The sequence below is a fragment of the Myotis yumanensis genome, unplaced genomic scaffold (assembly GCF_028538775.1).
Source record: "Myotis yumanensis isolate MYYU_CA2020_CCGP unplaced genomic scaffold, mMyoYum1.0.hap1 SCAF_8, whole genome shotgun sequence".
Classification (NCBI taxonomy): Eukaryota; Metazoa; Chordata; class Mammalia; order Chiroptera; family Vespertilionidae; genus Myotis; species Myotis yumanensis.
This window is the reverse complement of record NW_027223759.1, coordinates 55,820,383-55,843,639: the sequence shown is the minus strand read 5'-3', so window position 1 is coordinate 55,843,639 and position 23,257 is coordinate 55,820,383. Positions and strand designations below refer to the sequence as shown.

General features: G+C 41.1%; 1 protein-coding gene across 5 annotated transcripts in view; it reads left to right on the top strand.

The window, feature by feature from the left end:
* The window catches only part of PKP4 (plakophilin 4), a 245,882-nt gene that overhangs the window by 198,524 nt on the left and 24,101 nt on the right, over positions 1 to 23,257 (top strand). For all 5 annotated transcript variants that reach the window (XM_070422943.1, XM_070422942.1, XM_070422945.1 and 2 more), the window contains 2 exons: positions 6,082 to 6,214; positions 7,329 to 7,542. In XM_070422943.1, the coding sequence (XP_070279044.1) occupies positions 6,082 to 6,214; positions 7,329 to 7,542 (347 nt within the window). The remainder of the gene's footprint in view (positions 1 to 6,081; positions 6,215 to 7,328; positions 7,543 to 23,257) is intronic.

Sequence of the window (23,257 nt, the reverse complement as noted above, 5' to 3'; positions counted from 1 at the left end):
ATAACTAAAGGTATTTTTGAGTTAAATGGGAAGCCCACTGCTTTCCTAAAACCACTCCACTTAACTCTTTTTTCTAAAATTCTTTATGGTTTATATATACATTTGATTCTGCTATTCTGCTTGCCACCTTTTTGTCATTTTAAGGATTTTGTAAAACAATTTGTCTAATAGCACCTCTAATGTAATTCAGAAATACTTTTACATGATTTTGTTTTTAAAAAATTCAAAATGACAAAGACTATGGCACCCTAATACATGGAGAAATCCTAAAAAGGGCTTTGAATTATAGGTCATTTAGACCATACCTTGGCTGAACCTACAGAGAAAAGAACAGCTACCCAGAGAGGCAGTGATGTGATTAGAGCTTTGAGTTTAACATGTGTCCCTGAAGAATTCAGTTCTGACCTCTGATGTGAGTTGATTCACTATAAACAAGGATTTCATGTATGATAATATATTTCAGCTATTCATAGTATGATAATTTCATAGTCTAATGCATAAAAGTTATAGCTAGCTTTGATTATGTGAATGCTTACTGATAATGCATTTGTAAGATGAATAAATGATTATCTTATAATAACAGGTGTATTTTTTCTACCTGAAACTGGAATCCAGGTGAATTTGAAGTTTGAATATTCAAAGCTAAATAAAAAGCTTATGTTAACTATTATTTAATTTTGTTTTGAAAATGGCAACCTTAAGTGTTTACTCACTTCTAAACCTACTTACTTTATGATTAATGTTACATTATAATTAGCCTGAAAAATTCCTGTAAGACTGAAGAAATTATTCATTTTTTCTATATAAAAGGAGATCTATGAGGGTTTTTTAAAATAGTTTTCTAGTTTGGAAGCAAAATGATTACTAGTACTAACAATACATCTTAAAGGAGTAACAAAAATACTTCCTATGGAAAGTGACTTAAAGTGACAGCATCCTGGTGATGTTTTTTGAGCAGGGCTTAATCTTTCATGTTCTATGGGATAATTTCATTTATCATCTCCTTGACATTTATATATTGTCAAATGTTTTACTTCTACATACATTATAAAATCCATACTATACTGTTATTATTTTTACAGTAAATAGTCAATTGTCTTTTAAAGAAAGTAATAGAAGTATAAAAGATGGTTATTGTATTTTCCTACATATTTACTATTTATAATTCTCTTCCTGTCTTCCTATAAATTCAGTTTTTTATCTCTCCTCATTTCCCTTCAAACTAAAAAGCCTTCCTTGTGCTGCATATCTAGTGGCAAGAAATTCTCTCAGCTTTAAACCTGAAAATGTTTTAATTTCAGTCGTTTTTAAAGGATAGTTTTGCTAGATATAAATTTTGGGATAGATAGGTATAATTCCCCCCTGGTAGTTTAAAAAATGTTCATTTATTGTCATCAGATCTTCATTATTTTTAATGGGAAATCAGACATCATTTGTATCATTGTTCTCATTATGTAATGAATCTTCTCTCTGGCTGTCTTTCAGGTTTTTCTCTTTATCTTTAACTTTAACAGTTTTACTGTGAGAGGCCTAGGTATAGTTTTCTTTACATTTAACTTGCTTGGGATTCACTAAGATTCTTTAAATTTTGGTTGATGATTTTTACCAAAATTGGGACATTTTCCACCATTATTTGTTTAAATATTTTTTGTGTCCCAAACTACTTTCCTCTTCTGAGATAACTTGACATCTCACAGGTTACTGAAGCTCTCTTCAGGTTTTTAAATTTGTTTTTCTGTATATTCTCCAGATTGGATTATTTAATTGATCTGTCTTCAAATTTATTGTCTCTTCTACAGTCTCCAATACGTTTAAAGCTCATCCAGTGATTTTTTTCTATTTCAGATACTTGCGTTTGGTTCTTTTTTTTTTCTCCTTATACAGTTTCCATGTCTCTGATAATATTCCCCATCTATTCAGTTCTTATATACATCTTTTCCTTTAAGACTTTGAACACATTTATAATAACCATTTTACAGTCCTCTTCTTATAATTCCAACATCTAGGTTTTCTCTAGGTTTGTTTCTATTATTTGGGTTTTTTACACTTTTGTAAGTCATATTTTTTAGTTTCTTCTGAGGCCTACCAGTTAAATTATGTGTGAACTGTTATGGATGATACATTGTAGGGACTCAGGATTATGCTGTCTCCTGTTAGGGTTCTGAGGTTTTATTGTGGCAGATAACTCAATTACTGGCAGACGCTTTTGATTCTGTTGAGATTGGTTTTGTTCTTTGTTAGGACGGGTCTATTTCCGATTTGTTTAACTCCTAGCACATGGCCCTTACTCTCTGGTATGGTTGTGAGATTAGGTGCTCAGTAAGGTCTGCACTCTGACTGAGATGGAAGTCCACCATCACCTGGCATAAACTCAGCTCTAACTTTCAGCCAACGTGCTGTCAAAGCAGGCACCTGCTTAGCTCTCAGTCCTGCAGCAGCCACTTTCCACCGAACCTGTACATGTGCCCTATACATGCACAGCCCAACACTCAACTACGAACTTGTAAATAATCCTCCCACACACATGTGGAATCTGCTCTGCATAGTTCCTTGCTCTCCATTGCCCTGCCTTACAAGTTCTAACCGCTTTGGCATCTCCAAATTCCAGTCTCTCTCAGCTCACTAAGCTCATCGATACTTTCCTTAAGGGTCTGTGCTTCTTATGCTACAATCCCAAAGTGCCCTCAGGCAGAAAGCCAGGTGAATATGAGGCTCCTGCGGTAATTCCCGTCTTTCAAAGATTACATTCTTGTGTAACGTAATTGTTTTTTTTGTTTTGTTTTGTTTTTTTGTTTTTTGTTTTTTAAATATATTTTATTGATTTTTTACAGAGAGGAAGGGAGAGAGATAGAGAGTTAGAAACATCGATGAGAGAGAAACATCGACCAGCCGCCTCCTGCACACCTCCTACTGGGGATGTGCCCGCAACCCAGGTACATGCCCTTGACCGGAATCGAACCTGGGACCCTTCAGTCCGCAGGCCGACGCTCTATCCACTGAGCCAAACCGGTTTCAGCTAACGTAATTGTTTTTTAAATGTTTTTATTGATTTCAGAGAGGAAGGGAGAAGGAAAGAGAGATAGAAACATCAATGATGAGGGAGAATCATCAGTCAGCTACCTCCTGCATGCCCCCTACGGGGGATTGAGCCCGAAACCCGGGCGTGTGCCCTGACCAGGAATTGAACCATGACCTCCTGGTTCATGGGTCAGTGTTCAACCACTGAACCACACTGGCTGGGCCATTTGTGGTGTTCTTAATGTCTATTCATGAAATGGTCATCCAGGCTGTCCTCCAAGCCAGAAATTTCCACTGACTTCAGTTTTCAGAGGATCATATGGAAGCTGTGCAAAGAGTGGATGAGAGGAGGGGTGGCGCTTGAAGCAGAGAGAACATGTAGGAAGCTATTAGAGTGGCCCTAGCAAGACAGAGAGAATGGATGAGTATCTTCCTTATAAATGTGACCATGTCCCATTCTGTCAGTCTTCTGCTTCACAACCTCCATTAGCTCTCTGTTGCTGACAGTACAGGATGGGGCAAAAGTAAGTTTACGGTGGTGAGTACACAAAACACAGTTTATTCTTGTATTGTTATTTGTTAATTTTTGTATTTTTCATACAAACAGCTGTAAACCTACTTTTGCCTCACCATGTCTATAGACCACCTGGCTTTCACTAACCTTCACCACTTCATTGGTTCTTTGTCTATATCTAAAGTTATTTAATAGTGTTTACCTCATGGGGCAACAATGGAGGTAAATAAAATAATGTATGTAAAGCTCTTGACCCAATGCTGATGCCAGTAAAATAAATAACTAATAATTTGTTGCTGGTATTAAGACTAAACTCTTCAGTTCGGCATCCATAAAACCAAATTAAATTCAATGTTTGTACCTCTAGCACCTGCAGCCTAGTAAGGATTCACTAAATATTTGTTAATGAATGGAGCCTTCCAAGACCAAGAGAGACACTAGGCCTTTAAAAACTGGGCAAGCCCTAACCGGTTTGGCTCAGTGGATAGAGCAGGGGTGGGCAAACTTTTTGACTCGAGGGCCACAATGGGTTCTTAAACTGGACCGGAGGGCCGGAACAAAAGCATGGATGGAGTGTTTGTGTGAACTAATATAAATTCAAAGTAAACATCATTACATAAAAGGGTACGGTCTTTTTTTTTTTTTTTAGTTTTATTCATTTCAAACGGGCCGGATCTGCCCCTCGGGCCGTAGTTTGCCCACGGCTGGGATAGAGCATCGGCCTGCGGACTGAAAGGTCCCAGGTTCGATTCCAGTCAAGGGCATGTACCTTGGTTGTGGGCACATCCCCAGTAGGAGGTGTGCAGGAGGCAGCTGATCGATATTTCTCTCTCATCGATGTTTCTAACTCTATCCCTCTCCCTTCCTCTCTGTAATAAATCAATAAAATATATTTTTTTAAAAACTGGGCAATAGAAATATCACTGGGTTGTTAATTTAAATGTTTTTGTGGAAGCAAGCTAAGTGTCCATAGAGAAATAAATGGGAAAAGAAAATGTGGTATATGTACAAATGGAATATTCAGCCATTAAAAGGGAAATCGTGCCATTTGCAACAACATGGATGGACCCTGAGGATTATGTTAAGTGAAATAAGTCAGACACAGACTACCAGATCAAATACCATATGGCCTCACCTATATGTGGAATCTGGAAAAACAAAACAAAACTAAACTCATCAGTACAGAGAACAGATTGGTGGTTGCCAGAGGCAGGGGTTGGGGGTGAGAGAAATGAGTGAAGGTTGTCAAAAGCTATAAACTTGCAGTTAAAATAAATAGTTCCTAGGGATATAATGTACAGCATGGTGACTATAGTTAACAACAGTGTAGTTTATATTTGAAAATATATTTGTTTGGAGAGTAAACCTTAAAAGTTCTCATAACAAGAAAATAATTTGTAATTGTGTGGGGCTGGAGAAAAAGTTTATTCAATATTAATTCATTTTTGGATTAACAATTTACTTTGTCCTGTAATCAAAGTCTGTGAATTTATTGCTTTTTTAACTTTTTGTAAGAAATTGGTCTGCATATGGTATAAGCATAAATTCATATTTAAAAAGGATTCCAAATAGTGGGGCAATCAGTTGACATCTGAAAATTCTGACAGTGTGATGTTACCTGAAAAAACAAAATGTAAAAGTATATATGCTTAGTATAATTGTATACTTCTTTTATAGGAAGTAGGAGAGATAACACAGGATGTTATGCTTCAAGGCTCTGAGTTCAGATTGCCTGAGTTCAAATGTTGCTCTACTCTTGGCTAGCTGGGTGACTTTAGACAGGTCGCTTCATCTTTCTGCCTTGGTCTCCAAATCCATAAGACTGCTATAAGAGTAAATTACCAGTAATGTGGATAAAATGCCTAGAATAGTGCCTGGCACAGAATACATAGAATACTCATGAAATTTTAAGTGCTATTCAATAATAATCCAGTTCTTGGGAAAAAATTCTGTATGCACACATGTGCACATTTGCACATATTTTGAAAAAAGACCAGCAGAAAATGCCAGCAGTGTTTCAATTTTCTGCACATAGGATTGCTGATAAGAAAATACTTTTAATAACTTTCTGTGTTTCTTGCTTATAATTATAATCAAGAGCAGCCAATAAACATGACACTTGTTGAAAATCATCAGGCCCACAACATTTGCCATCTGTGTATTTCAACCAGCCCTTCATCCTCTCCGCAAGCGTGACATCTCACCTAGCTAAAGTACACTTATTTACCTGAGCCTTGCGAATTTCTTTATAGGTAGAGAGGCATAGAATTAGAATCAAGGCAAGGAAAATGAGAACGTTCCTCATGTTAAGAACTTGTCTGTCCCCTTGAATCTCTTTCTGTGCATCTGTGCATCATGACTGCTTTAGGATCCCAAGCATCTGGGCCTCTGCATATGTTCATCAGGGGGAAAATTATTTACATATACTTGTATTTTAGGACTTTTGTAACTTCCAATTTTGGTCTCAGCTGAGCTTTTTTCTTATGTCAAATGTTTTGTATTGTTAAAAACATGGGCCTCCTTTCTGAAGCTGTCTTTTCCTCATGCAGGGAGTTTGCCTGGCGTGATCCCGAGTTGCCTGAGGTCATTCACATGCTGCAGCACCAGTTCCCCTCCGTGCAGGCGAACGCTGCGGCCTACCTGCAGCACCTGTGCTTCGGTGACAACAAAGTCAAGATGGAGGTACAGGACCCAGTGCCGGGGCCTCAGGCAAAGACAGTGGCTTTTCGTTTAGCAGTCGCATGCCTGCGTGCTTAAGAAATTACCAGATGCCCTTTTAGAGGGATTCTGATACCAAGGACGCTTTCACTTTGTAATTGTGCATTTCAATATTTCTCAGGAAAAACTGGGATAAGTATATTTCTTAGAGTGCTTTTAGCACTTTGAAATTATGTGTCCACTCATTAGGTTATTTGTAAAAATATAAAACATGAAGCAAAGATCAATTTAAACTGCATTTGTAAAGTATTTTGCATAAAAATTATAGTATGTCTAAAACAAATGAGCTCATGTATTTCATGAGATTCTGGTCAAGACTGGTGCCAACATACAATTAAGTAAAATTACTGAAGATTTATGACCATTACTAATACGGAACATATAGGAATATTTTAGTTCACATTTTTACGTTTTTTGGCATTTGCAGAAACACAGTGAGTCATTGGTTATTGGCTGGTGTCCTGTGTCATACAGATTATTTCTTTTAACATTTTAAGCCATCCCCCAACCCCCTGCAATTTCACATAGAACTTAAGTGTTTTTCCTCAATTTAATACGTAAAACAACATACCAGTTGCGGACCTAAAGGTGGATGCAGTAAATAAAGTCTAGAAATATTCACATAATGTACGAATGAATTGACAAATGAAAGAAAATTTAAAGAGTAGCTTAGAGGAACAGTTCTAAGAATCCAGTGACTTTAGTCACAGATCCTTTTCTGTGTGATTTCCAACCCTGCATATAGCTTTGTTGTGCTTGTGTATTTGTTCTTTGCACTCGAGAGTGGAAGCACATCCCTGTTGTGTTCAGAGGGTTGGAGTAGGATTGTGCTACCTACACCTGCCATTAATCCACCTTGGTCGCCCTTCCCTTTTTTAAGTCATGTACCCAGGAAATGAGCTGCATCTTCGATAGTGTCCTTAACATTTAGAAAAGATGGGTTATGTAGAATGAAAAGTAACCTTTTGAAATTATCTGGAGTTGTCCATTTCCTGTGATCTTTTTATAAAAGACTTTTGTTTGATCACTGCTGAATCTCATGTCACTTAGGCCTGGTACCTAATATTTCTCATTCTAGGTGTGTAGGTTAGGGGGAATCAAGCATCTGGTTGACCTTTTGGACCACAGAGTTTTGGAAGTTCAGAAGAATGCTTGTGGTGCCCTCCGAAATCTTGTTTTTGGCAAGTCAACAGATGAAAATAAAATAGCAATGAAGAATGTTGGTGGGATACCTGCCTTGTTGAGACTGTTGAGAAAATCTGTTGATGCAGAAGTAAGGGAGCTTGTTACAGGTGGGTAAAGAATGTGATCTTTCCTGGAGGAAATGCTGAAACGGTCTGGACTGTGCCCTTGTATGGTGCCTTGTGAAGGAGTTGGAGGGTGTAGATAGGAGATGAAATAGTGCTCACAACTGTGACGTAGGCTGAGTATAATTTAACGCAATGATTCAGAAGGCTCTCTGGTGATGCTAGAATAGTTATGCTTAGAGATGTAGAAGTGTCAGCTAACAGATGTCTTGTTCATAGAGGGCGGAAAGTCGTTTTTATTATGTATTCCATAGTAAATCTCCATTTAAAAAGACTGTCTCTCCTTTATTTTGAAAATAAAATACTACACTTAATGGATCAGCTGCCTTCCATTTCAGCTCAGCCCAAGTCCTAATGCCTGTTAGTACCTCAGATGCTTTCCTAGGACCTGGGTATGAATAGAACTCAGTCCCTGCCCTCAGGTAGCACTCAGACTCGGGAGGAACATGAGGTCCTGCGGATGGAAGTGAAAAATGGCAAGTTAAAGGACTCATTAAAGAGGCATTGGGCCCTAGCTGGTTTGGATCAGTGGATACATCGGCCTGTGAACTGAAGGGTCCCAGATTCGATTCCAGTCAAGGGCACGTTCCTGGGTTGCAGGCTCGATCCTCAGTAGGGGGCATGCATGAGACAGCCAATAAGTGATTTTCTTTCATCATTGGTGTTTCTCTCTCTCTCTACCTCTCCCTTCCTCTCAATAAAAAAATTTATTTATTTATTTATTTTTTTAAAGAGGCATTGGGAGCAGAGAGTGTGAATGGGTAGGGAAGTTCCCTGTTTGACATGAAACTGAAGTTGTCCTAAAGGATGAGGAGGCTTTGGCTCAGTAAACAGAGGAGATACTTCAAGTCATAAGCAGAGGCTCAGAGCCAGCATGGGATGGATGTAAAGTCAGAGGAACCAGCCAGAAGAGGATGCTGAAGGGAGACCAGGCCAGAGAGAGATGCAGGCCTTGTTTGGGGAACCTAAATGAGGGGTCTGTGTCCCGCATGCAGTGGGGATGAAGGCAGGGCAGGACAGGGCCAGTTTTGGCTTTTAACCGCATTCTTCCTCAGGCAGCAGGTGGAGGGTTGATTGGAAGGGGATGAGCCTAGCATCTGAGAGGCCTATGAGGACGTCAGGAGTCTAAAGACAACAACAGCTTGAGCTCTATCAATAATAGAAGAGGTGGGTGGTACAGAAGAGGGAACAGAGAACTATTCATGGTCAAGTCATGACGGACTAGTGTGAAGAGTGAGAGACAGGAGGAACTGAGCTATATGTCTTGAGAGACTGGACATTACAACACCATCGGGTAGGTGCAGGAGTGCTTGAGGTCAAAGCAAAAGAAAGATTCTGCTGGAGGGCAAATAAATGGCAGCATTATTTATAATAGAGCATTAGTGGGAAATACTGAATGTTCATTGGTAGGCAAATGATTAAATAAATGGCAGTATGCTCACACAATGAAAGCATATACAAGGTTAAAATAAGTGTATTAAAGCAACCTATAGCAACATGGGTAAATCTCCAGAAATATTATGATACTATTTTTATAAATATGCAGGTTGAGGCTTTAAATTATTTTTGATATATGCATATGCAATAAAGTTAAAAGTTTTCGTTGGAATGATAATACATTCATGATAGTGGTTACAGGATGGGGGTATTGGAGAAATTGAGATTGGGGGCTGTAATCTAGCTCTGTGTCTTTAAAAAAGAAGTAATTTGAAACAAAACAATTAATATTTAACAAAGCTGGATGGTAGATACCTAGGTGTTGTTTAATAATTGCTATGCTATTTGTCATGCTTGAAATATTTAATTTAAATATTTTTAACAACTTTTTTTTTTCAAAATTAATCCCATTCCCTACTGGCTTTCACTATGAAATCAGAGCTGCAGGTTCTGCCAGCTACAATTCAATAACATTTGGGAATGTAGCAAACTATCATGAATCTAATATTTCAAAGGAACTAACTTCCACATAAAATATTAGGTTCACCATACAGTACCCTGCACTCCAAATAAGATACAAAACTTTTGTATTCAGATTGTGCTGCCTGCCTTAGTATTGTTTGAATATTAACACATCTAAATTGCATATTGATTTATTAGTATTTACTCTCTATTTCTAAAATACTTTGAGACATCTCATGCTTTCACACCAAAAAATAAATTATTTACACCTGCATATATATGTATGCGTGTATATATACAAAATGAAAGTAGAAGAAGCTAAATAGAATTAAGAGTATTCATCCTGGAAGTCCACACAATCACTGTGGTAACGTTGCCCTGCACTCCCTGTTGGGAGGCACAGAGGAGACAGCGGTATTGCAGTCAATGAGTGCCTTCTCTCATTGTTTGATGTTTTGTTCCCATCATTTCACACTTTGTGTGTAATGTCCAAGTATCTTCTCCCAGTAACACACCTATGCAACCAACAAGGCTGCCGACTGATGCACGTGGCTCCCCGAGGGGTCAGCGGTGATCCAGGGACCACAGCTCACCCTTGTGGAGAGCAGCTACAGTGTTTGTACAGGTTCAAGCCTCGGACTAATGAGAGGGCACGGTCCTCTCATGGCAAAGCGATGTGCCAAGTCCCAGCTTGGAGGGCAAAGCCCTCCCAGCACAATTATAGCCAAAGGCCATAGTTGTAATCTTGAACCTATGGTCCGAACCTGTGGTCCCACGTGGCTGAGTGATGTGGGCTTGATAGAGTTCAGGTGCATGTAATTGAGTAGATTAGAACATTGTAAACATCCTGACCATGCCCTTACTTTGCATCGTGGAATCTGGCTATAAAATATAGACATGGCTTTCAGGCTGTGGCGCTATTGCTAGCTCTCCATCAGAGAGGACAGCGTCCCACCCAGACCCAGCTTTCTTCTCTTGTTTGTCTTTTCTCAATCCTTCACCGCCCCCTCTCAGGCTCTCTGAACCTGGCTGAGCTGGCTCGGCACATATGGCGCCCAACATGGGGCTGAGTATGCCATGGCCATGCCAGCTCACACTCTCAGATGTATTCTCTTTTGATTAACTAGGCAGATTAATCGTGACTTGGTTCTTACATTCTTAATGTGCAGCTTTCTTCTCATTTTCTGTCATAGGAGGAATAGGTCTCTGCTGGAGCTCTGTTTCTGAGGTGTTTGTCTCTGGGAGGAACAGTAGCAGGGACTTTTTGAGCTGAATTCTAGGAGCTTGTAAGATGTAGTGATAAACAGGAAGAAAAGTATATGAAGGTTTTGTGATTCTTTTTCATTTGAGAATAAATCAGATTTATTTGAAGCAGAGCCAGCCTTCACCACGAAGGGCTTTTATGTACTAATTTTCCTGATTTATACTCTGGATGTGAGTACTAATTTAGATCCTTTCCTCTATATTTTTCTATTTCTGTGTGGCTGCAGTATTCGTTGCTGAGAACACGAGCTGTTTGAAAACATGGACCCTGGCCTTGAAAGGAGGATGTTAGTGTTTCCTAATTCCAAGAGAGCCATTTCCCTGAATAGATTATGTTGCTTCCAGTGTAACACCAGCACCCACCTCATATTTCTTTTCTAGAAACAGCTGACAATAGCTTTTAGGCTTTAAGAAGTATTTTTTCGCCATACTTGTAGGGTAGGGGAAATTATGAATTCTTTATGACTATATAATTTTACCCCTAACAATTTATTCTCATATGTGGACTGATTACTTATGACATACTCTCTTCAAAAGTAGTCTTTACTTTAGAATAGGTGTGGTCAGTGTGTAAACACCCAATTGCCACGTTTTAAGGAGCTGGCCCAGAGGACTTCAGAAGTGAGTTCCGGTTCCAAAGGCTAGATGTCAGCCAAGTTTAATGTCTTTATAAACATTATCTAGCTAACATGAAACGACCGAGTCATAATATAAATCTAGCAGAGTTGCGTGTATATGACATCAGAAGATCTTTGAGCTCTTTCATTAACTCTTCCTCAAGCCAAGTACTCATAAGCTGTCTTTAAATTACAGAACCACAAGGTTGGAGGGGAACCTCAGAATTCATTTTGCCCAGTTAGCCATGGATCCCATGTACAGCTTTCACACAAAATCACTGCCCATCATGTGTTTGAACTCACAGGGACAGGGAGCTCATTACTTCATGAAATTAAGGCTGAGCAGCAGGGTTATTCAAAAGCAACAAGGAGACATTAAGTGTGACTTGAGAAGGCGAGGAAGAGGTGCCCTCAGGAGCTCGTTTTGCCAAGCAATGGCCCTGCAGGAGAAGACCTGTTCCCCCATCTACAGGTGGCTGACATCTAGCATTTGGAACCAGCCTCCCATTTTTCTCCTAAGCAGGAAAGTGTGTCCCCATCTGAACCATCCTCATTAAAATATGTGTGTTTCAAAATGGGTGGCAGGGTGCATGTGACCCTGTCACCCAATGTTCCATATCAGCTGCCCATCTCTATAAAATCCCCTTTGTAAATAGAACAATATCCTTCCAAATTTCAGTGTTCTGCCAGTGTCTTCTACAAATTACTGTGGCCCTGGACAGCCTTGCATGATGCTCGGACTTTATAAGTGTAGCCTAAGAATTGTTTTTGTGGGGTTTTTTTAAAATATATTTTTATTGATTTCAGAGAGGAAGGGAGAGGGAGAGAAAGAAACATCAATGATGAGAGAGAATCACTGATCGGCTGCCTCCTGCACGCCCCCTATTGGGGATTGAGCCCACAACCTGGGTATGTGCCCTGACTAGGAATCAAACCGTGACCTCCTGGTTCATAGATTGACACTCATCTATTAAGCTACACTGGTCGGGTGCCTAAGAGTTCTTCAGTGCAAATTGCATTCAACTTGGGATCATGGAGAGATGAAGCACAATGAACTGATATGTTCGCAGTATTGTACTATTTGAAGAAATTACTATCCCTTTGAAGCTAGGTGTTCTATTATCCTTAATATCGAGTAATTCTACCTAATTATCAATCCACAGCCTTTTTTCCTAGTCCCGTTTGTTTCAGTCTGACATTTTATTGTACTTAAATGAAAAAATTTTAGCTGTTTTCTTTGAAAGATGCCTCGCCTTTGCTTTAAATTTAATGACTGCCCAGGGCCTGCATTTTTGGCCACATCTTTATGCAGGGAAATAAAAGGGAAAATGTTTTTTGCCAACTGTATTTTCGCAAGACAGTTGGGCTGTCACTGTTAATTAAAATAGTTCTCTAATATGTAACATGATATTTGCGTTTTCTCCATTGTGTTGAACATTTTCCAGGTTGAAACCTAATCAACGATTTTTTTTTTGTAGTAATTGTTAATATATGTGGGTGCCCAGGGTGAGGTTGCTTTTTCTAAAAAAAGAAAGCACAGGTACTTGAAAGCTGGATGAAGTATGGTTTCCCTCATTGGGTTATAAGATGGATGAATGCTGGGCCACAGACTGTGGGTGGAAAGTAGGAACATCTTGTCGCTAGAAAATAACTCATTTGTTTTTGATGGAACAAAGGAACTCATTTGTTCTTGTTGAACTCATTTGTTCAAGATAATTAAATAGTGTTCCTAAGCTAGTAAATATGAGTTTCTAGTTTTTAAGCATCCTAAAAGCATCATTTTTTTTAAGACTATAGAAATGGAAGAGATATTGCACAAAATCTGGAGGCCTACTTTTTAATGAAACAAATGTCCCCAAACTATCACATGTCTCTTACCACCATTAACACTGGTGTCAAATACAAAAAGTAGCCTTTGTTCTTGAATAATAATAGACTTTTTTAACCAGTTAACTGCCACGATATTTTGAATTTAATTTAAAAAGGTCCGCCGCTTGCATTTATAGATGCTTATGGCGTAAGATGGTTAAAGTGGTAGCTATAGTCATATTACTTCCAATTTAGCAAGTGATTAGTCATCCGTATGGCTAAGTAAATGTTTCTACACATTTCTTTTAGATTTTTCGGATGCCAGCAATGGATTCTAGATACTATGCAGAACATGAAATGAGGCATATTCCTTCTTGGTCATTAGCTCCTATTTCTAATTAGGCAATAGATAAATAAGAAAATGAGTCATGCACTAAGGAAGGGCAGGTGGGCAGGCTAAAGTTCAGCAGACAGCAGAGCATCCTGTAAAGAGCCAGGGCTTAGTGGACATGCATTGTTTCATCCTGCCATTAGAGGATGAAACAATTTACTGAACATGACCCCTTGGCCTAATTAATGTGCCATTAAAACAGTCGTTTATTCTCTGATTCAGAGAGGAGTTGTACTGTTGGTTTCTATCCTGCCTTTTCTGGTCCACTTAACTTTCAGGAGCTGCCTGGGTAGTTTTCACAAATTTAGCGGTATCCCCTTGCAATTCCCAGCCCAAGTCAGTAGGATCTTTACCACTTGGCCCACTTTATAAAACAAGAGCAATAGAAATGTGTGCTCTCTTTACTGAGCATTTCAAACCATAAAAATTGGTAATAAGTAAAATGATAAGCAAAAAATGTAATAGTATCATGAAAAACGGTTTATTATAAACGGATAACTCCTAATTCAGAGTCGCAGAACTTTGAGCTGGAAAAAACCCTAAATAAGTTCTCTGTCCTGCCCTGTACTCCCATACAAGAGAAGAGAAAGGGGGTCCAGAGATTGAGTCCAGGCGGGCTCCTGGCGTGCAGGTGGAGCTCTTCCTTTCCTACCCACCCTGACACCTACAGGGCAGGCCCAGAATCTGAGGTGCCATTGTCAGGTGTCATTTCCCTTGTTCTTTTAAATTCCCACCAGAAAGGTAAAAGAAAAAATGTACCGCATATCCCCTTTGAATTTTACTCAGGAATATAGAGAAGTATTGTTTAGCTTGGCCACTAGCACAGCCACATCACACTAGTGATCAGATGTAATCATAAAGCTTCAGGTTGCTTAGGAAACACAGGAATGTGACATGAAGTACAACTTTCTGTCTGTGTGGGGGCTTCTGAATGCTGAACAGAATGGGGCCGTTAAGCGGGGAGACTTGGAGGTCCCCTCCGAACTCAGGTGGTCAGCCACGGTTCAGAGTAGGTTTCTCAGCACAAGAACAGTCCCATAATGCCGCGCTCCCTTGGTAGACCAGAAAGCCAGTAAATGCACAAAAGATAAGGGCTCCTCATAAAAATCTAAAAAGAAGATGCCCAAGAGACCCTGATTCAGGCCCCTCTTTTCAGATTCTTTGCAGCGTTTAGTCTGTAATTTCCCAAGGCGTGGGACTGGAGGCACTCTTGTCTCTAAGCTTCTGTGAACACCAAACAACGAGGTTGAGGAGTGAGTGCAATTACAGATGAATAAGCACATTCCTGGGAGAGGTAAAAGTCAGCACGGAACAGTGTAGATGCCCTACTTCTGTGTCAGGAGCTGAAGTAACCTGAAGGACAATTGGGTGGACTGGCCGCTGCCCTCTCGCTGCCTCTGCATCAGAGTGATGCTCTCAGGAGGATTTCCACTGCTGTGGCCTGTTCGTGTTCACAAACTCCCCCAACAGACCGGCTGTCCTGTGCACCCCTTCCGGGCAATCTCAGTCAGCATTTTGGGATTGGAAGCTGGTTTATTTTCCGTGGAAATGGATCTCTAGAAATGGACAGATCTTTTCAAAGGTGCTGTGATCCACCTTTGTACCTGAAAAATCACAGGAACACAGGCTAGCCCTCATGTTCTTTAAAGACTAAAAAGCTATCACTGGTGTCTGTTAGATGGGAAAATCTAAACAGCAGGAGCAAGCCCCTGCAAATGGAGTAAGTGGGCCGGGCCCCACAGCGCAGCATTCGTGGCTCACACAGGTCTTCAGTTCGCACAGCCAGCTCCTGGGAAGCCTCCTTCCCTCAGATCACCTATGGACTCAATTCGCCACCTCTTCTGAAACCGGGGAGTGACTGCATGACCCCAGCTAGGGCTAAGTTAACTTTCCCTGCCTGACATGGAGGGTGCATTAACTGCAGCAACCAGGTGGTCAGGCAAGGCCCACGGGCCAGACTCCCCACCACCGAGGAGGCCAGCGATGCCAAACAGCAGGGGACGCAGCAGGCAGGCCCATCCTGGCAGCAGGGAGGACGAAGGAGCCACACGCCAGGCCTGTAAGCCGGGAGCAGGCATGCACGTTCACTGCTCTGAGAGTCACTGCTCGTGTTGCAGGAACCTCTGCTGAGATGATAGCATCTTGGGAACCCTGGAAGTGATGCTACACCACCGTGACTGGTTCTCCTCATAATTTATCCAGAGTGAAGTGTTTCTGTCACTGAACACAATACTCTTCCCCAGTCTCATAATAATTGCTTTCCCATTGTTTCAGTTCCATTTCAGTTTCATTATTTGTTCACAGCTTTCCAGTACTGGTGGAAAGCTCGAGTGGTTTGCCTGAAGCCACAAATGGCAGGCATTTTTTATTGCACCGCTCCCTTCCCACTCCCCCTTGGATTGCCTCATGTCTGCTACAGCACGTATTCCCACACATGCCGAACTGCTGGCTCAGCTTTGACGCCACCTTCAGCTTGCATCAGGCTCCAGTTCTTATCACAGGTGCTCCCCCTTTCTCTTTGCCTTCCCACAGCACCCCTCCAGAGCCTCATCACATCCCCCTAAACCCGTGGTCGGCAAACTGCGGCTCGCGAGCCACATGCGGCTCTTTGGCCCCTTGAGTGTGGCTCTTCATAAGCCTTAGGAGTACCCTAATTAAGTTAATAACAGTGTACCTACCTATATAGTTTAAGTTTAAAAAATTTGGCTCTCAAAAGAAATTTCAATCATTGTACTGTTGATATTTGGCTCTGTTGACTAATGAGTTTGCCGACCACTGCGCCTAAACTGTTGTCCTGGGACATAGGCTCTGCCACTCCTGGTCCATCAGCCTCGCTGCCGTCCCTGGAATGACACCTGTCCCTGTTCCACACTTCCCCACCTGCCAGTCAAACTGCTTCCCCATTCTCACCTGTGAGGCCAGCCTCAGCCTTGAGGCTACCCACTCTTTCTCCTCCCCCTGGTCTGGTCCACCTGGAAGGTTCTCCCTGCCCCTCACGCTCCATCCCAGATGTGGTGGTCTCCAATCTTGCCAGACAGTTTCCCACACTCAGGAAAACCTGCAGGGAGAGGCAGCATGGTGTTGGGGAGTGAATAAGTGTGAGCTCAGGTCAGACCCACATGTTTCCTTCCAGCTCTGGCCCCAAGCAAACCACCTCTCCCAGTACCAGCTTCCCCGGTGTGAAACAGTCCCCGCTGCTTGGGGACTGTCTGTGCGTGCCTGCACGAGCGACAAGAGATCCGTGCTGTTGCTCATCCTGTGCTCGGTGCTTTGCCTCGCTGCATTGTGTTGTCATCATGGCAAGGCCTTCCGAGGACCAGCCTGCATGTGTCCCTTAGAGCCAGTGGCATAAAATGAACAGCGCCTCTACCAGCACTTTCCACTAGAAGTATAACACAGGAGAAGTAATTCTGAACTTCCTAGTAGCCACATTAAAAGGGAAGAACAGGTGTTATTTCTTTTAATAATGTAGCCTCTTTAACCCAATAGTTCTAAATTACTTCACCTTATAAGCAGTATAAAGATTATTAGTGGGTGTTCCATAATCTTTTTTGGTACCAGGCCTTCCTAATCCAGTGTGTATTTTATGTCTATAGCACACCTTTGGACTAGCCACATTTCAGTAGCCACCTGTGGCTGACAGCTACTAAACTTACTGCACATGCAGGCCTGTGCTAGGCTGGGGTAAAAGTAAGTAACTGCGTCTAAAAGGCATGAGGTACATGGTTTTGATGGGATTTAGGTGGCCATACAGTGACAGTGTAGTAGAGACGAAATGGTGAAGTGTTTTTTGTTAAATCCTCCGTGTTTCAGCCAGAGACTTGTAGGGAATGTCTTGTAGGTAGGTGCCAGAATCGGGGGTTCAGTGGCTTATGGTCCTGATTTGTCACCCACAGACTGAGTTTCGAGATGCACACACTCTGACCCTCAGATGCAATCTGCAGTCTTGAATTACATTTTAAATATTAGTGTGATATTTCCACCCCCATTTATCAAGACTGCTTGCAGGGTGGGTACACACGGCACCAGCCTGTTCCGAGGAGTCCACAGATGCACACTTGACAGGAGGGGACCAGTGTATCTACCAGAAGTGTCCCCGGCCCTGGGGGGGTGGGGCATAGTTAGGACAGTGACTTGTCATGACGCTCACTCTGTGCCAGGAACAGTGGGCACAAGACCTATTGGTCTGTTCTCTGAGTAGATACCCCCCACACCCTAAGGCTTGGAGACTTTAGCTTGCCTCGTGGACATCGTGGGAAAGAGCGGGACCAAAACAAGAATGTCAAGAACAGACACTGAGAATGAGGGTAGCTTGTGAATGAAATTGTAGGGTCGTGTCCAGTGGTGATATTTGAAGTGCACTCGGACTTACTTTTATTTTCTTTTTCCTTTTGCGATGTCCAAGAACACTTGTGGGTTTTTTGTGGTTTTTTTTCCATAATTAGGAAATGGGGGATAAATGTAATACCATGTAAAATTGATAGTTTTTTATTTCTTTCATATCAGAAAAAGTAATTGTTCAGGGTGTTATGTATGTGTGCTATCAGAGAAATCGCATTTTCCAAATATTCTTTGTTTGGCTTTTAATGTCCTTTAAGAAATACATTTTTTAAGATAGTGCCATTATTTTAATTAATCAGTTAAACCATTTTCTAATTTGACTATAAAATTATCATTTGGCTGTTAGAATAAGCTATAAAGCTAGTTTTAAACATGAGCTCTTTGAAAATTCTGCTGCATGAGATTTGTGTAAAATGGTATTTTAATTACTTGATTCATTCTTTGTGGGGGAAATGAACTTTCATCTCTCCTGGCAGTGTTTCATTATGACTGTTGACTACTTGTTGTGTGTACCTTTTCCTATGGTAGAGAATAAGCAGCATTTTCTAAAATAATACTAGTATGCATTAAATTCCCTAGGATTTTCCCTATTTTTAAATTATTTTTATTTTTCTTATTGTTGACATTATTGAAGATATCCCCCAATTTCCCCCCCCTTAATCCCCCTGTCCCTTCACCACACTATTGTGTGTCCATTGGATGGAGATATATATATTCATTCATTCTTTGGTTAATCTCTTCCCATCCCCCATTCCCTATTCCTCCCTCCCCACCTCCACCCGCCCTCCACACACACACACACACCTCTGAGATATGTCAGCCTGTTCCTTGCATCCATGCCTCTGGGCCTGTTTTGTTTGTCAGTTTATTATGTTTATTAGATTCCACAACCTGGTATTTTCTAAATTAGTTTGTATATATACTTAGTCCTCACAACAAATAGCTAATTGCTTTAAATTAAATAAATACCTCAAGCTTTCTAAACTAAATTATAGTTTATTTTTAACTTTCTCTTTGGGAACCAGGAGATCATGAAGTGTGTTGCTAAATATTTTTAAAGCAAATTTTACATTAGAATGTTGGAGCTAAAGGTTTATCATGATGATGGAAAGTGCTCATCCCACAGCTCTGTACTTGCTCATCAGCCTTTCTAGCTCTGGGAGTTGGTGTATCTTCTATTCATTACATACTTCTCTGGCAACATTCTTCCTGACCCATTAAATGAAGCCCTAGACAGACTAAGTGGAGAGAAAACACTGTTTTATTACTACCTTAGTGGAGTGGAGTGTACAAAGGTGTTATTAGCTGGCCTTAAGAATGGTGCTTTTTACTTTTGAGTAGAAAAGCTAAATTAATCATGCCATAAGTAAGGCTTTTACGTCTAATTGAACCTTCTACATTCAATATTGGTTCATCAGAACAGGTTATTTTGGCTTTCCATAACCTTATTTTTGAGACAGAAAGTGAGAAAGAAAAGCCAATATCTTAAGATTTGCTTTGATATTTGAAATGGCCAATTAAATCCACACCAAATGCCCTAGCTCTTTGTGTTGCGCAGTGAGGTCAGGAGGGGTGGAATCCTATAACTCACAGTGCAGATGGCAAAGCTGCCTTTATGTGGGTCCCTTGAGTGCCACAGACTCAGCAAAAATAGAAAACACCCTTTTTTCTGGTCAAGAATAATTTTGAATATTTTTTTGAAGTTGCAGAAATGAAAGCTTGACTTTTTACCCTATTACACTGGTTTTATGATCCGTAAGTCAACTCAGTTGACCAAAAGGTAGCATAATCAGCTTGTCTACGGAAGGGTTACATATTTTTAGCAATTTAACAATCTATAATTGGACAACACTGATCCTTTCTGTTAGAAGTTTGAGGAATGGGAAGTTCGGCATGTTGGTTTGAAGAGAAGGAGCAGCAGTGGGATTCTTCTATACCCACAGCTAGAATAGTAGTTTCAACAACCATCTGTTTGAGTCTTCATGTGAAAGGCAGGCAAAACTATGCTGGCAAATTACCTTAAAGATCCAGAATTTTGTTCTGACCCTCTCCTCAAAGACCTTAAAGACACTCCTGAAGGCTATGTTTTGAGAAGAGGCAGGTAAGGGAGGTAATATTTAAGAGCTAAATCTGACAATCAAGGAAATAAAGGGGAAATCCAAAATCAAATAGAATATATTAAGTTGGATCGATCAACAAATATTTTGAGTAACTGTTATATTCCCTGCATACGTAACAAGACATAAAAACAGGGTGATAGAGTTTTGTGCTTCGATATGCTTGCCTAATAAAATTAAATTTAGAAATACAAATGCTTAGCATCCTTTAAAAAATCGTGTAAAATTTTAAGCCTGGCCCATCCACTGTGGCTTAGTAGTTGAGCGTTGGCCCATGCACCAAGAGGTTGCTGGTTCGATTCCAGTCAGGGCGCATTCCCATGTTGCAGGCTCAATCCCCAGTAGCAGTTGTGCGGGAGGCAGCCGATCCATGATTCTCTTTCATCGATGTTTCTATCTCCCTTTCCCTTCCTCTCTCTAAAAATTAATAAAACCATATTTTAAAATTTCAAGCCTACAAAATAAATGGGAAGTTAATTTTATGCAGCTTGACTCTTTAAGGTTTTATACTAGTATGTAAAGCACACAATTTCTGGAACAAAGTAAAACACACACACACAAAAACAGGAAATGGTCATTATTCTTGTTTATATTGATTTATAGACATTGATGCTCTTCAAGCCCATGAAGATGTAAAGGATAATAGTAAACTGTAGGATGACATCTGCACTAGTTGTTCTAAATGCCAACTAAGAAAAAGAAAGCAATGCAAAATTCTTGTACCTACACAGAAAATCATGGAAAATTGCAAATCTGGGAAATAACCTTTTACCAGAAGTAGGTCTTAGAAGCAGCCAGGAGTGGAGGCAGGACCGATGAAAAACAAGCTTTTCTGCCAATGATCAGAGTTCTCGGCCTCAACTCCAAGCTCCAACGAACTAAAGAACCACCCCCTTAGTCATGTTTTCACCTGAAGTTTGTGACTCACACTGTTTAATTTTCTGCAGAGAGATCTAATTTTACACCTGGAGCCTATATTATGATAGGTTTTGCTTTCCACAAGCCGTGCCTTGCTGTTAACTTTGCTGGGATGCATTTATTTTGTGAAATATTAGAAACTGCAGCTCTCCCTACATGATGAATTTTGTGGAGTGAGGAATTTGAAAGCTTTGACAGAGAAGTAACTTGCTCCCGATGGCATTAGGAATCACATGCCATAAAACTGTCAGCAGGGACAGTTGTGAAATGACCCTTGTCCACCAGAGCCTGGGCTCTGGCCACTTGCTGGCCTATGGCTGGCTCACACCCCATAGCCCCATCAGTACCCTGGGAAGAGTATTGTTGGCCTTGTTAGTAGGAAATGTTAGAGCTCCATTCATGGCACCCTTCATGCCTCGGCCCGTTCCTTCTTCTGTCTTGCTTCCCATCTCTTGTTATTGGGGTCAGACAGAACTCCAGAGACTCATCCTTAGCTCCCAGGCCCCTTCCATGGTCATTAGTCCTCTAATCCTTTCCACTAAGAGTGCTTTTCAAATATCTTTGGGACACGAGACCTTTTTTTAAACAGAAACACCCAAAGAAATCCAGTCTTGAGGAGAGATTAGTATGGAACCGCTCTGGGTGAACTGGATGGGGATCATGAGCCCTACCCCCCAGTACTACCCCATTCCTCACAGGCCACCCCTGAGTCCGGCAAACGCCCAGAATCCAGGTAGCGCAGTATAGAACCATTTTATGTAGAAACGTACAGCCCATTTTCTCAGAATCCTCAGAGAACTAGCTCCACCTATGGAATCTGAGCTTGCTCCATAAGCACCTGTAGGACCTCCCTGCTGTATGCCACCTCTGGCTACACAAGCACTGATCTGTCATGGTGGGAAGAACAAGGTTTCAGAGACCAAGCAAGGTCTTTCCTTTTCCTCATTTTGAACCCTTTCCCCCTCCCCACCCACGCCCCTCTCCAGGCCTGAGTAGATGGGCTCTGCTGAGGCAGAGGTCCTGAAAAGCTGTGGTTCTGGTGGGCTCTCCAACTGCAAAGGGTAGGAGCAGAGCAAGGTGAAAGTCCCGGGGAGCAAGGGAAGCCCAGGTACAACAGCCAACGCCAAGTGAAAGAGGAGAGGAGCCGGCCAGTGTGGAGCAGAACACAGGACCCACATGTTTTCCCAGGGTGGAGCCGACCACATGTTGTGGAGGCTCAGGACAGGCTTTCGGGCAAGGGATGGTCCTCTGTTGGTGAATCGTCAGAGTATTGCTGCACTACCTTCTTTCTAGCCCTTTGCTTTTACCTCTCCTTCCTCCAAAAAGAATAAAAGTTTTTGTCAGCTCTCTGGACCACCCTCCCTCATAAGGGGTCCTGTGCTATTTCCAGGCTGGCTCCTGGGTCGCCACACGCTGTCCTTGTCGCTGCCGGCGTGCAGGGTTCTGAGGCCTCAGCCACAGAGGAACTGCAACTTCCCTCTTACTTAGGAAAATGCATTGATGTGAAAATGACATTAGAGTAGGTGTAATCTTGAATTTGCTCTTACAGTAATTGTTAGAAAATATGTGTGCTACAACAATCACTTAAGCCACCTCATAGTTGACACAGATAGGAAGATAATCTAATGTGCTTACAATTTTAATAGCATTCTAATAAGCTACATTTTAGGTCTTTCGTCCTTGAAGTCTTGTTATCAGTTACAGTATGGGTGACTCAATTTATTGAGGTTCACCTGTATCCAAACGGAGTGGCAGCAACTTGCACTTCTAAAACACATGGTAATAAAACTCTTAAAAGTGGAAATAGAAATATCCAAACCTTATCTAAATAAATAGGAAGCAAAAGTAGCCCCCCTCTGTGCCGTTAAAGCTACTGTATTAAGTGTGAGCGTCCCAGTACCACAAGTAGGAGGAGAAGGCATGATGAGGAGAGACATGCCAGTCCTTTGAGAAAAAGAAGCTTATTCCAAGTTCTAAAAATGGTTTGTCTCACAGAACATTGAACAAAAGGGATAACGCAATGACTGGCAGTTTTACAACAATCATAGATGTGTTATATTATGACCTATGATTGGATAGTGCCCCTCACCTCACAGAGCAACTAATTTGCTTTGCAGAAGCCATAGTTGTCTTGCCTAGTAGATACATAGGCTCTAAAACTTGAGAGAAGGACTATCCCAGCTTTGTAATAGTGCCAGAAGCTCACATACGTTCATTCGACATTTACCAGGGATCCAGCCCAGCCTGGATGCAATAGATTAGGTTCGGAGCAGACTGGGCTCACATCAGTGAGAGCTCGTATGTTTATTTCATTACTGAAACGGCAGAATCTTTCATTGATGATT